Below are 13433 nucleotides of genomic sequence, written 5' to 3'. Positions count from 1 at the left end.
ACTTTAGGTTAATGCACAGTCTATAGTCAGTGGCACCCTCTCGTGAATTGGGGAAATATTAGTAAACTGTCAAACCAAACCTTACAAACATCTACCTGAGTTGTGTTCCTCCTGGCACCAGGGTGTATACAGCAGAGAGAAGGTATGAATGTCAGAAAACCCCATTATCTTCCGGGATTATTGGGGAAAAAAAAGCACATGCTAGGAAGGATCAACTGTACCTAGTAATCCTATGCATAGCAGACTACTCTTCTGCCCTACCTCCTCAAAACAAAAAAAATGTTGAACTTAAAATCAGGTTCAAGACATAATAACTTACATTTCTAATATGGTGATTTACATATACATTGTCACACTGAATCTTCACCACAACCGTATAAAGAAGTATTATTTAGGGGTGGCTAGATGGTAAGTGAATAGAACACCAGCCCTGGAGTCAGAAGGATCTGAGTTTAAATTCGGCCTCAGACACTTAACATTTACTAGCCGTGTGACCTTAGGCAAGTCACTTAACCCCAACTTCCCTGCCTTCCCCCTTCCAAAAAGAAAAAAAAAAGTATTATTTGCATTTTGTGGAAGAAGAAATGGAAATTCAGAGGAGTTAAACTATCTGTACAAAGTCACAGAAAGAAAGAGATAAAGATGAAACTTGCTTCTAAGTCTTTTGACTCTCAGTCTCTTTTTGCTATGCCATCCTGCCTGAAAGGATAAAAGCTATATGAGAAGTCTAGTGAACAAAGGCTATCAAGGATATTGGAATAAGCTCAATCCCTGAAATAAAAATGACTAAGAATGTTATTTAAAAAAACAATCTTAGTTCATGAGCAAATGAACCTTTTGGAAGATGGAAAGTTAACACCACAGCATTCTGAAAAATGGATCAGATCTGCTTATTTAGGGAAAGGCATCATCTATACAAAAACAAAAATTCTCTCTTTCAAGGACAGTTCTGACCCATTCTCTTTGGAAAATCATTGCATATGTCTGCTTCACTTTGCTCCTTATCACAAAGATAGATGGGAATATGTTTACTAAGAACAAGGACGTTCATGTGATTTCTAAGACTACCCACTTTTTGTTGGCCTACATTGATTTCAGTGTCATGTGTTAAACTAATTGGGAGACCTAAGGCCGGAATCTTGAATACAAGGCCTTTAGGGAAGTATTTCAGGAAAAATGGTTGTCTGCAACCAAATGAATGGTAACTCCTAGAGATCAGGGAATGAGAGATATATATGTGTGTGTGTGTATGTGTATGTGTGTGTGTGTGTGTGTGTGTGTGTATCTATCTATCTATCTATATATGTACTTTCCCTAGTACAAAATGGCTGCTCAATGATTAAACCACAAATCAGAACACTAGATTCTACTTGCTTGAAGGGGGAGGAGAGAAGAGGAGAATGAGATGGGGTGAGACAAGGGAGAAAGGGAAGGGAAGAACACATGGTTAACATTTTAATTTGGATGTTTGTAACCTGCAATGGTCATCAAGTTTATCGTTAAACAAGTAATAGAACACTGTAGAGAAAAAAAAAATATGACCTTTAAGAATAGGAGGAAAATGGAAAAGTGTTACTTATAAAATTGAAAGCTGTTAAGGAAAACAAAATTAATTCATATGGAGATACTCCAAAAGTAAGTTCAATGAGATGAACTGTAAATTCCCCTTCCAGGTAGAATATCAAGAAATTGAAGCCCTGATGATTTAATGGTGGTGTGAAATTATATGGAACAGAGAGCCCTCCCAAATTTTTTTCCTAACCTATTTTTTAACTTTCCCAGAAACCAAATATGGACTAAGACTCAAAGAAAGCCTGAATCAACTGACCACCATTTTCCTTTATAAAAGTCTTTTAAGGTTCTACTTTAATTTACCATTTGGAGTCAAAGATCCTCAAAAGTCTGGAATGCTTAGGATGGCAGGGAGTTTACACAGGGTTACTATGCTGGCAGAGGGAGAGACAGCTCTTAAAACATTCGTTTCTAACATCTTTAAGTGATAAAGTTTGGGACTTGAAGGGACAGCAATAGGAAAATCTAATAAGCCCTGCTATACTTGATCCAGCATTTTTCTTTATTTTAAAAAATAGGCTCTTTAGAAGCAAGGGGAAAGGGAGCTACCTATAGGATTGCAAAGAAAAGAAAGAAATGAAGGTCACTGGAGAATTTTTTTAAATGTGCAGGAGAAAAACAGAATACCAGAAAGAAACAAAGACAAGCAGGATAGCTTTGAAAGCCACATAGTTAATTTATTATGCACATAAAAGGAAAAAAGTTGAATGTAACAACAGATTCACAATTTAGTATACAATCTTCTTTTTCTGTTCTTCCTATGTAATAATGCCCAATTTATTAAATGCCGAATTCTATTTATTAAGTTCTGAATAAAAAATGAAAAAAGCTTGCTATCAGAGGACTTGAATTTAAATCATCCCTTGATGTTTTCATGGGCAAATCATTCAACATTCTGGAGCCTCAGTTTCCTCAAATGTAAAACAGGAATAATACTTCTTATACTAGATACCCACATTGGGCTGCTATGAGGAAAATACTTACAGACCAAGAAGTGTTATAGAAATGTTGAGACTTTATTATCTAACTATATTGCTATATTCTTTTAAGAAGCTACATTACTTGGGGCGGCTAGGTGGCGCAGTGAATAGAGCACCGGCCCTGGAATCAGGAGGACCTGAGTTCAAACCCAGCCCCAGACACGTAACACAAAACTAGCTGTGTGACCCTGGGACCTTGGCAAGTCACTTAGCCCCAACTGCCCTACCTTTCCCCCTCCAAAAAAAAAGAAGCTACATTACTGAATCTGCAATTGAACTATGTGATTAACATCTACTCTTCCAATCTGGATTGTTATCTAAAGGTCACTTTTAGCTCTGAGGCCTCTACTTTCCCTTTTCCAGACATAATTTTAACTATTGCTTTAGGTTATCCAAAAAAGTAAAGCAAAATAACCACCACCAAAAATAAATAAAACAAAAAAAGGAAGTAGACTCCAAAGTATCTTGAGTGAGCTGTCTGTGCCACACAGTGAAGAGGCAAAGAAATTAAAAGAAGAACATAGAATTCTCACTTGACCTTAAGAACTACTCTCTGGCTTTATGAGTTCACTCAAATTCATAGAAGAAAGCTCTTCCACCACTGAATGGCTCAAGCTAAAGACATTCTGTATAAGGTTAGAGAAAGAGCTGTCAAGGTGACCAATGCTAAGTAACTTTTATTTTATTCTCCCTTACAATCTAAGCCACGTAGGTCTATCAGCTGGGATTCATCCATTCTCGCTTGGACATTTATTAAAATAAAAAATAAAACCCTCATTAAATTAGTGGAAAGAACAGTTTTATTTTGAATATAAATACTAATTAGGAGTATAATAAGAAAATTAATTCATATCAAACAGAAAAGTATAGACCATGACATTATGAGCATTAATCCTTTGAGGCAGGTCCAATGGTAAACTAAAAGACCTTCTCAAATCTATACTTCTAGAATTGATGACCTATCTTTTGTCAAATGTCTACCAAACACACATCTAGTGATAGACGGAATTAAGTATTAAGAACACTGATCACTCTGGGCAGGGTAATCTAGTAATAAAAATATAGTAACATGTACGTGCTTTGCAGCTCACAAAGCACATTACGCACAATCACCTATGAGATAAGTACTGCATATATTATTGTATCCATTTTATAATGAAAAAATGGAAGCTGAAGGTTAAATGACTTGTCAAGTGCTGACACACAAACCCAAGTCTCCTGATTACAAGTCCAATTTTTTTCCTGTCTCTTAGGAGGTGAAGGTATGTAGTTTCCAATCAGAAGAGAGTTGTATTAAAAAATGATTTTTTCAGACCTCAGGACCTTATCTGATATATGGAAGATTTTCTATGTTACAGAAATAAGTTATAAATTATTATTAGCTTCTCAGGCTGGCTCACAAGAGTATATTTAGCTTATAGTAGAACCGGACTATAATTCTAATGGCACTAATAGCTGCTCTGGTAGAAGGGGTACATGAAGAAAAAGATTCTTTCCTTTCCTTTATGGCCCAAGTCAAAATTTTGAAGAAAGTCAACTCTACCTCTGTTATCCTTCCTACCTTTCTTTACTCCTCCCCTCCTCTCTTTTCATGCCTCTCTCCCCAATCCCCCCATACTCACACTAGACAAGGTCTCTAACTTCCCAAGTTCCTCATCCTTCCAAAAGGTTCTGTGCTTCAAAATTTCTCACTTCTTCTCTACTCAATCAAAATGGCTACTCCCTCAGGGAAGTTGAACTATGCCAGGTATTAAAATAAAGGTAATCTGACTAAACTGATTCATACAAATGTGTGAATCACTTCAAGCCTCTTAGCCACTTAGTGGTATTTGTATTTTTAAAGACAATGTTTATCAAGGCAGATGCCCATCTACTGGGAAATAATTAAACTGTGGTACATGAATGTAATGGAATATTATTGCAGTGCAAGAAATAACAAAGATGAACAGTATATATATACATATGTAAATGACAACAATATAAACAGAAGAGGGTAAGAAAACCCTGAATTCTAATGATTAAGCTTGGCTCTCAAGTAGAGAAGAAAAATTGTACTTTTCCTCTTTCTTTGCAGAAGTGGGAGCAATAGGTGTGAAATAATGCACAAACTATCAGATATGAGTATGTTAGTTTGATGAACTAATTTCCTCTTTGGACAAAGGATCCTCTCTGGATCAGGGAAGAGCTAGGAACACACTTGAAAATAAAAATGATAAAAAACAATAGATTTCAGGGCGGCCAGGTAGTACAGCAAGTAAGAGCACCGGCTCCAGTGTTGGGATGACATGTGGATCGAATCTGGGCTCAGACACTTATTACCCACCCAGAAACACCTGGCCGTGTAACCTTGAGCAAGTTACTTAACCCTAATTGCTTAAAAAAAAAAAAACGATAGATTTCAATCAAAACTTAAAATTAAAATAAAGAGGATGTTATTAATCCAAATGAATTTCTAGTAAGTTCAATTTCAGTGGAATCAACCAAGACAATATGGAAGACAACACTGGGAGCCAAGAGCCGTCACAACCTCAGAAGCCTCAGCTGCCTCCCCCTAAGGGTAACATGTTCTCCCTCCCCCACATGTGGGTCCTTGGGAGTAACCTCTAAGAGTTCCATGCTTTCACATGATGGTTCAAAGGTATGGCAGAAACAGTTGTTTGTGTAAATGAGTTTATAAGTTTTGTATCTGTTAAGTCATAGATATCCACAATCTATTCAGGTTCCATGTAAGGAGAATTAAAGTTAAATGAACTGAACTAGAATGTTAAGCCCTACGAAGGTAGAGATGATGTCTGCTCCCTCTGAAATCCTCCACAATGCCAGTGAGTCCCCAGTATAGTATGGTTACTCCATAAATATTGATGAATGGTTTGGTCAATTAGGTCTCCAATTCAAATTGCATCTCCTCTCAAAAGAGATGGTGCTCTCTGTGTGTGCACTTCCTGCTCTTTTCTACTGGCAGCATCTCAAGACTTTCTGGAAGACATTTCATGATGCCTCTTACAGGCTATAATTTTTTTATAACTACCATAAATTTACGTGTGTGTGTGTGTATACACACAGACATGGAGAAACTTATATATATGTCAAAAAACTTTTTTGCTCCTAAAAAAAGTTTTATGGAAATGGTACTTCACAATGGCCACCTCATTCAGAAAAACAAAAGGAAGAAGTTAGAACACAGAACAAAAAGCATTAGTTTTCCCTTTTCATGGGCCACTACAAGAATGAGTGAGAATGCCTCCTGCTATTCAGGTGGTCAAAGGCAAATTTAAGCAGCATTAGGGAAACAACAAATTACCAATTTCCCACTAGATTTCACATTTTTCTTAGTCTTTTTTTTGGAGGAGGAAGGCAGGGCAATTGTGGTTAAGTGACTTGCACAACGTCACACACAGTTAATAAGTATTAAGTGTCTGAGGTCACATTTGAACTCTGGTCCTCCTGACTCCAGGGCCAGTGCTCTATTCACTGTACCACCTAGCTGCTCCCTAGACTTCACATTCTTGTTTCAGGGAGTAGGGAGAAGCATATACAGACAGACCCAAGGGAGCCAAAAATTAATTCGCCAAAAGCAATAGTCTAATGGAGAGAACTCTGGACCATGAGACTAGGATGGATTCCCACGTTTGCCATTAGTTGTGAGGCTGACTCTGATGAGGTCATTTTCTTGTGCTGAGTCTTTCTTGACTGGCAAATGGGGACTAACAACCATCTCCTCTGTCCCTCATTGGCCCATTATAAGAAGGGATTAGGATCATGCCAGTTAAGTTCTTTATGAACTTCTTAAAGGTGCACTGATAAATGCACTGAAACACACAAAATACAAACACAAAATAGTGATATTACAAATTTGACTTTGAACAAGTTTATACCTGTAGCTACTGCAGTTACAAACTTGGATCCAAAATGCCCATCTGGAGAAAGCCGGCATATGTTGGGATGCTTGTTCTGGAAATTTCCTGCAGTTATACATTCTTCTGAACTCAGAAAATATGTGTCCTAGAACAAAAGAACCCAAACTAGAATGCATTCCTATTTCCTTTTTATTTCAACAGACTATAATGCAAGACAGTAATGCTTAAACATTAAACAAAATTCAATCCAATTCAACCACCATTTAGTAATCATCTACATAAATGGCACAATGCTAGGTGAACAATTAGGATACAAAGATGAAGAAAAAAAGCCCTCCAACACAACATAAAAAGGGAGAGAGCATTTTTAACTGAGGTGAAAGAAGGAAAAAAATACCTCAACTACCTGAAGTGGGCACCACCTTTTATATTCATATCTATCCACTTACATCTTCTTCCTTCAAGGTTCAGCTGATCTCTCCTCACATCTCTTGTGGCCCCTCAGTTTGGAACGCTTTTGTGGACTCGTATGCTAAGGTACACTGTAGTCACTTGAGTCCATCTCCAATCTAATATATACCAGATCCTTAGGGGCATGGTCTGATTTCACTTTTATATCTTCTGCACAAAGCACAGTGCCTCAGACATAGTAAGCATTGAATGCCTGATGAAGGACATTCACTGAAACTGGCTTTTCAGAACTGCTACTCTGAAACAGCACAAAGCATCTCCCATGAACATCCACAGATAAAATGTACTTGTTAAGATAAAAATGGAATATCGGGAGGGTCAATGACTCTAGCCCTAATTTGTCATATGGACTCTTTCAGAAAATAATTTAACATGAAACTCAGTGGAGGATTGTAAAAGTATTTGTCCATACAAAATAAAATTGGTTTATTACAAAAATTTCTAGTCTAAACTAGCTGATTAAGCTAAAAATAGTAGAAACTTTTCACTTAACTCCACATTTTCCTTACCTTGTTGCGGCTATATCGAACAGTACCCTTTCGGGTATCTTCTGAGACTAAGTCTGTAAATATCCAGCCAACCTTAATAAAAGAGAAAATACACATCTTTTTTGGATGTCTTTTTAAAAGAAAAGAATCTTATCTTATCAGTCCATGATGTTTTGGACTTATACCTATTTAAACCAGAAGACCTATAAATTTTACAGCATAAAATTCTTCCAATGTAACCTGAGTGCCAGGAAACATTAGTGCATCACTAAGAATTCACTTGTGAATAGAACTTTTCCTTGCACAATCTTGCATCATCAATTTGGTCACCAAAGAATTTTGTCCAGAAAGCTTCCTGAATCAGAATCTATCATTGGATTCAACTCTCACATTAGAAGACCTGGGATTATGCATTTCAATTTAGCCACATTACTGCCAAGTTCAGTCTTCATTCATATCTCTTCTTCACTCTCTTCATTCTGAGAATCGAGTATTCTTTTCAAAGATCTCACCCTTTGCCTATGCCTAACTATCCCGAAGAGCTTGGGATACTGCAGAACTGAAAGGAGAAGATGGAAGCAAGTATAGCCCTGCTGTGAGAAGACTTCTTCCCCTTCTGACACTGTGGAGTTAGCCACAAAAGAGAACAAATGACTGCATTTCCACTGGGGGTAATCAGGAACATAAGTAGACAAAGAACTGGTGTATATCAAGGTGGTTTGGAGGCCCAGTGGGACACAAGTGTGGAAGGAGAGTTAGTGGTTACAATCAAGGTACATGTGTGGGAATGCCTAACAGCAAGTGTGAGGTTCTCTTGAGCAGCTACAGTGGGACAAAAGTGGTTTGGCTGTGGAGCCTGAAAAACTCCACAGTGCATTTTAGGACCTGGCATAAGAGGAGAGGAGTGGCCTGGGAGTGAATGGGAGACTGAGAACCTGGGCAGCAATAACAGGGTGAAAGTGATTGAATGAGGGCCTGAAAACCTTGGAAGTGCATTTGGGAACTTGGCATGAGAGTGCCGGAGTGGCTGAGAGTGAGGCTGAGAAAGGGAACAGCTGCAACATACTTTGGGTATGAAGAGGATGGAATGAATTTAGGCTGTGCACGAGAATAGAGCATCTGACCTGGCTGCTAATACTCACCACACATTTTATACTAGTACAGAGCAAGCAATAATTGAAGATTAGTTTCTGTCTGGTTTAAAATATCTGATTCATTGGCATCTGGGTTCCCTCATTTATTTCAGAAGATGACTGCCCCAGGAGGTACTACTAGGTGACATTAACACTGACCCTCCACCAAACACATCCTTTTTTCTCTCAAAACTAATTTTTCTGAGCTGGCATGGTGTACCTATTTGACAAGTAAACAAATAAAACCTCATGTTCCATGGAATCAAAAAGACTGGAAAGAAATAACAGCATCTCACTTTGAGATTTACAAAGTACTTATTATCGCTATTTTACAGATGAGAAACTGAGGCACAGGTAACTGACATACCCAAGGTCACACAGAAAGTAAGTGATCTGACCAGAATTTGAACTTGGGTCTCTCTGCACTTCCCCATGTTTCTTTATCTCTACCAGGAGGGAGGGTAAAGTTTCTATCTTCTTGTGGAATTTGATCATGGAAAGAATTCCAGGTGGAAGAACCTGATTAGGTTCTTCAAACAAGGAATAGCTCCTCATAGTCAACAAAATTAGGAGAAACTGCTGGATCTAAGAAAGAATGCTTCTAAGAGTCAACAATTATAAGAAGAAAATACTATTTTCAATTCTGAATCTTTAAAAATTAGTTTTCTCATAACCTTAAAGATTATATTTATAGCAATTAACAAAGAATACTAGATTCCTCTTTGGGCCAACTTTTGCTTATTCCTATTTAGAAAGTAAGCAAGCCAAAGAGAGAGGAAGGGAGAGAGGGACAGAGGGAAGAAGGGAGGAAAGAAGAAAGTACAAAGGATGTTAGTGTCCCAATTATACCTTAGAAGACTAAAGTCTTCAACAAAAATTAGGAAAAGCCATGTAAAATTTCCTGATTTATACCTTGACCAACTAAAGCACTCCAGTCATATCCATCAGCCTGGAGTGGAGAGGAGTTGAAGAAAACACTTTTTCATCTCTTACGAAAAGACACACAGACATACACACCAACACAGACAGAACCCAATCCACTACTACTACAACCACCACTGCCACCATCACCAAAGATGAGTTACTTGGGAAACATTTAGTACTATTTGTCACAGCTGATGTAATTTGGCCACCTGAGTTCAACATGACTAATCTCGCTTGCCAGACTTTTAAAAAAGCTGCTCAAGGACAGGGGGGAGGGGGGTATTGAGGCTCAAAGATTTAGTCCAAGAGAAGTCTAGGAATGGAGTAAGCAGGCTATAGCAAAGCATTACTTCAGAAATACACAAACAATACCGCAGTGGAATTCAAGCTGGAATATCAGGATCTCAAGATTAGGAAAGGTTTTAAATCTAGATCTGAAATTTCTTTTAAAAAATGAACTGGAGAAAGTTGGCACCAACAAAAAATAAAGCTTATGGCACAAGTCTGGTTAAGCAGTAAACAAAACGTAAAAGCCAAATTAGGAATTCAGTCTCTTTGGGAAAAGATTTAAAAACTAAAAGGTGCTATGGTGATCATCAGTTATCAATAAAATAAGGTATCTATAAAGTATTTAGCACAGGACCTGGCACAAAGTAGGCACTTAAGTACTTGTTCCCTTTTCCCTTCATAGGTTTGTGGAAGAAATGGATACAAAATATTAATTTCTCTTTCAAGAGAGGATAGCTGGAAGAGATAGACAGAACCCTGAGAAGATAGAACTTTGGCACAAAGATCCTTACTTTAGGTTTGAAATCATTTAAGTTTCCTCCCCTAAATTTGTTGGAACCTGATTTCCACTGCCAGCTAAGACTGACCCAAAAATATGAAGAATCATAATCTGACTTACACATCCTGATGTTTAAACTTTGTTAAGTCAGACTTACAAGTCTGCTGACATTTAAATTTCATTAGGTCACAAGCTCATAGACCTACAGATGGAAGGGACGGCTAAGGACATCTAGTCCAGCTGCCTCAATTTACAGATGAAAAAACTGAGGCCAGAAAGGTAGTAAGTGGTCAAACAGGGATTTGAAGTTCTGGGACTCTAAGTTCAGCGTTCTCACCACTGCACCACACCGCCTCAAATTCCAAAATGTCTTATTTATGCATATATTTCCCATATTTCTTTTCACACATCTCCACAATACCCAGCAACTTTACAAAGGTTTAGTATAAGCAAGATTAACACAACCAAAGGGAATATTCTCCTCTGCTTTCACTTTTGACTAGTCTAAATAAAAGAGTAAAAGACTTGTCTTTCTCAGACTCCTAAACAGAAAATTCAGTGACAACTGAATTGGACCTACAACCACAGAGAAAAGAAAATTAACAACTTAGAGGGATTTGAATCTTTGAGGGTACTAATACCTCAAAAAATACACACCAAGTCCCACAGAAAAGAGAAACCAGGACAGGGAACTGTACCAGAGTAGCAATGTCATAAAACTCCAGGAATACACTCCTGCCAGGGACAGAAAAGAAAGGGTCTTCCTTCTATTGCTGTTTAATGTAATCCTCAAGAAGGGTGGCTGATGACTTAAAAGTACAACAGCTCTGGCATTTGGATCTTTTTATGCTCAGGGAAATGTTCCCATTTCACTTTAAGGCCAAAAAGTATAAAAGCTATTGGCGCCCAATAAACACAAATGAGGCTTCAAAATGTGTCAGGTCTGCAACTGACCTTGTGCAGCTGGGGAGAATTGATCCCAGATGAGACAAATCCCCTCCTGCCTGCCATTCACCCAATACCCTAACATTCCTTCCTGCAAAGACTCAGACTAGCTGACAGAAGGCTCCAATACCTTTCTCAGGCCAAGTTTGGCAGCAATCTCATCTACTACTTCTGCTTTGGGATCTTCAAGGAGCTCCAGGCTGTTCTGTGTACCAATCTGTGGGGGAATTAGAAAGAAAGTATACATTGTTGAGTAACCACAGGGCTGATACCCAGAACAATGGGTATCCTCTTCACTCTCACCTCTTGTTAGGATGCACAGAGCTACAAATATGCTGAAAAGGGGAACTGTTCAGGCAGAAAAAGAACTCTTAAGCAACCAACTGACAACACAGCCCTTCCCAAATCTGTAAAGCACATAGCTTTGCTGAGAAAGAAGCAGAAAAAAACCAATTAAAATAGATGTTTATCCTGGTTTAGGTTTAGGATAAAAGTTCTTTTTCTGAGTATACTGTCACTAAAGACTAATGGAAGGTTGTCCTCACCTTTTCCCCCCTTGAAAAATGTAATTTTTGGGCACGCAATCCTGTTCCAAATGATGGACTTGTTCAGTTCAGAAGCAACTGAAGACAAGAGCAAAATTTAAAGCCAGTGCAAATGGTAAGACAAAAAAACCCAAGGTGACAGCCTGAAAAAATATTTGTGTGGTTTATTTAAAAATAACATTTAGCTTAACAACCACTTTGCCATTAAAAGGATATTGAAAGGTCAAAGAATACAAAATATTATGTAGGAGAGGAAAAAAACACAATATCAATACAAAAAAATTCAAAAGGATCCACAAAATTTGTACTATTATTTATTACACCAGAGTAGCCAGGAGATTTAGTTCTATGACAAACTAACTTACTTACAAACTAACTTATGTGTTCTAGATATGAATTTATTCATATGAAATATGATACCTAAAGACATACAACTCTCCCATTTCCTGGTAGTCAAGAAGTTTATTGAAGAACTTTAATCTTCACTTAAATGTATGTTGTAGTTCATTAAGTATCATACTTAGCAGAGCTCCCAGTTGCAGGAGTGGGAAGGCAAAGTTAATCCCAAAATTGAGTTATACTAATTGAATATATCCTTGTAAATTGGTCAAATTCTGGCAAACCAACAAAAGTACCGTTATGTTGGTCTGAATATTCCCCATCTGGAGGTCATTAATACCTCTAGGGCACAGGTCAAATCAAGACTTTATTAGAAATCTAGAGAAAAGTACTTGTTTAATGACATGTGGCAGCATGAGCTTCAACTCCTAATGAGCTCAAGGGCTGCTGAAGGTCAACTGTTCCAACATTCAGGATCTCCAAATTAGAGACTTGATCATTCTATTCCACTAAACTGAATGTGGGCAGGCCATTTTAACTTAGGAAAAAAATTACAAGTAAATGCTCTTAAAACTGTTACTTTTAAAAGAATGTTTTAAAACTTTAATGGTTTATAATGAACAGTTCCAGATAAATATTCTACAAATCTGGAATTTCTCAAGATGGCATAGTACATGATCTAAACTGAAAATAACCAAGCTTCTTAAGTAGTGTCTCCATTGCCACCTAGTGACTCTTTTGCAAAATGATGAGTCATCATTAAAAAAGATCAACATCACCCTACATTGTGTTACCAAATACAGTGTGGGATTTAATTTCAATTCATATTACCAGACAAACATAACACATATGTGGAAACCAAAGACATTCCAATGTTCCAATTGATGGCCATATACATTCTGCAGTTAATACTATTCATTAACTATATTCTGTAGCAAATACTATTGGCTAGATGTCCTGCTTAGGAACTATAAATGAAATGCTCTAGAAAAATCAGATTAAAAGACAGGTCATGTCTAACAAAGTCTGAGCATCCAAAACTCAGGCAAGATGAGGCCTAAGGAATAAATGATCTGAAAACTATAGGTCCTTTTTAGCAGTATACACTACATCTGTGTAGAGCTGTCAACTTTTCAGCACCCCAGCATCATGACAAGCAATGAGGTCACTGAGAAAAGAATCCAATATGCTTACAGATGCTTCCAGCTCCACTCTAAAGCTGAATGAATGTACACATCTTTGGAAGCTATATCTTTGAATAGGACTATTTGGTCTTAACTGAAATGGCCGGGGGGGGGGAGAGCATGAGGAGGGGGGGGTAAAAAAATAAAAAAAGTATTTATCGGAAGAATAATAAAAGCAAGAAGAGAAAAAAAAAGATGGTGCTGGGGG

At 37.6% G+C, this 13433-nt stretch overlaps 1 protein-coding gene across 1 annotated transcript in view; it reads right to left on the bottom strand.

The window, feature by feature from the left end:
• Positions 1-13433, bottom strand: part of NPLOC4 (NPL4 homolog, ubiquitin recognition factor) — a 59629-nt gene that overhangs the window by 29600 nt on the left and 16596 nt on the right. Inside the window, exons 9-11 of the mRNA XM_069064077.1 lie at positions 11288-11374; positions 7390-7461; positions 6428-6554 (exon numbers count right to left, since the gene is read on the bottom strand). Of these exons, the coding sequence (XP_068920178.1) occupies positions 6428-6554; positions 7390-7461; positions 11288-11374 (286 nt within the window). The remainder of the gene's footprint in view (positions 1-6427; positions 6555-7389; positions 7462-11287; positions 11375-13433) is intronic.

This window comes from Petaurus breviceps, unplaced genomic scaffold (genome assembly GCF_028583685.1).
Source record: "Petaurus breviceps papuanus isolate PSGF00001 unplaced genomic scaffold, PetGlider_PUasm1.0 90617, whole genome shotgun sequence".
Taxonomy (NCBI): Eukaryota; Metazoa; Chordata; class Mammalia; order Diprotodontia; family Petauridae; genus Petaurus; species Petaurus breviceps.
The sequence above is the reverse complement of the archived record's forward strand: the minus strand, read 5'-3'. Positions and strand labels throughout refer to the sequence as shown.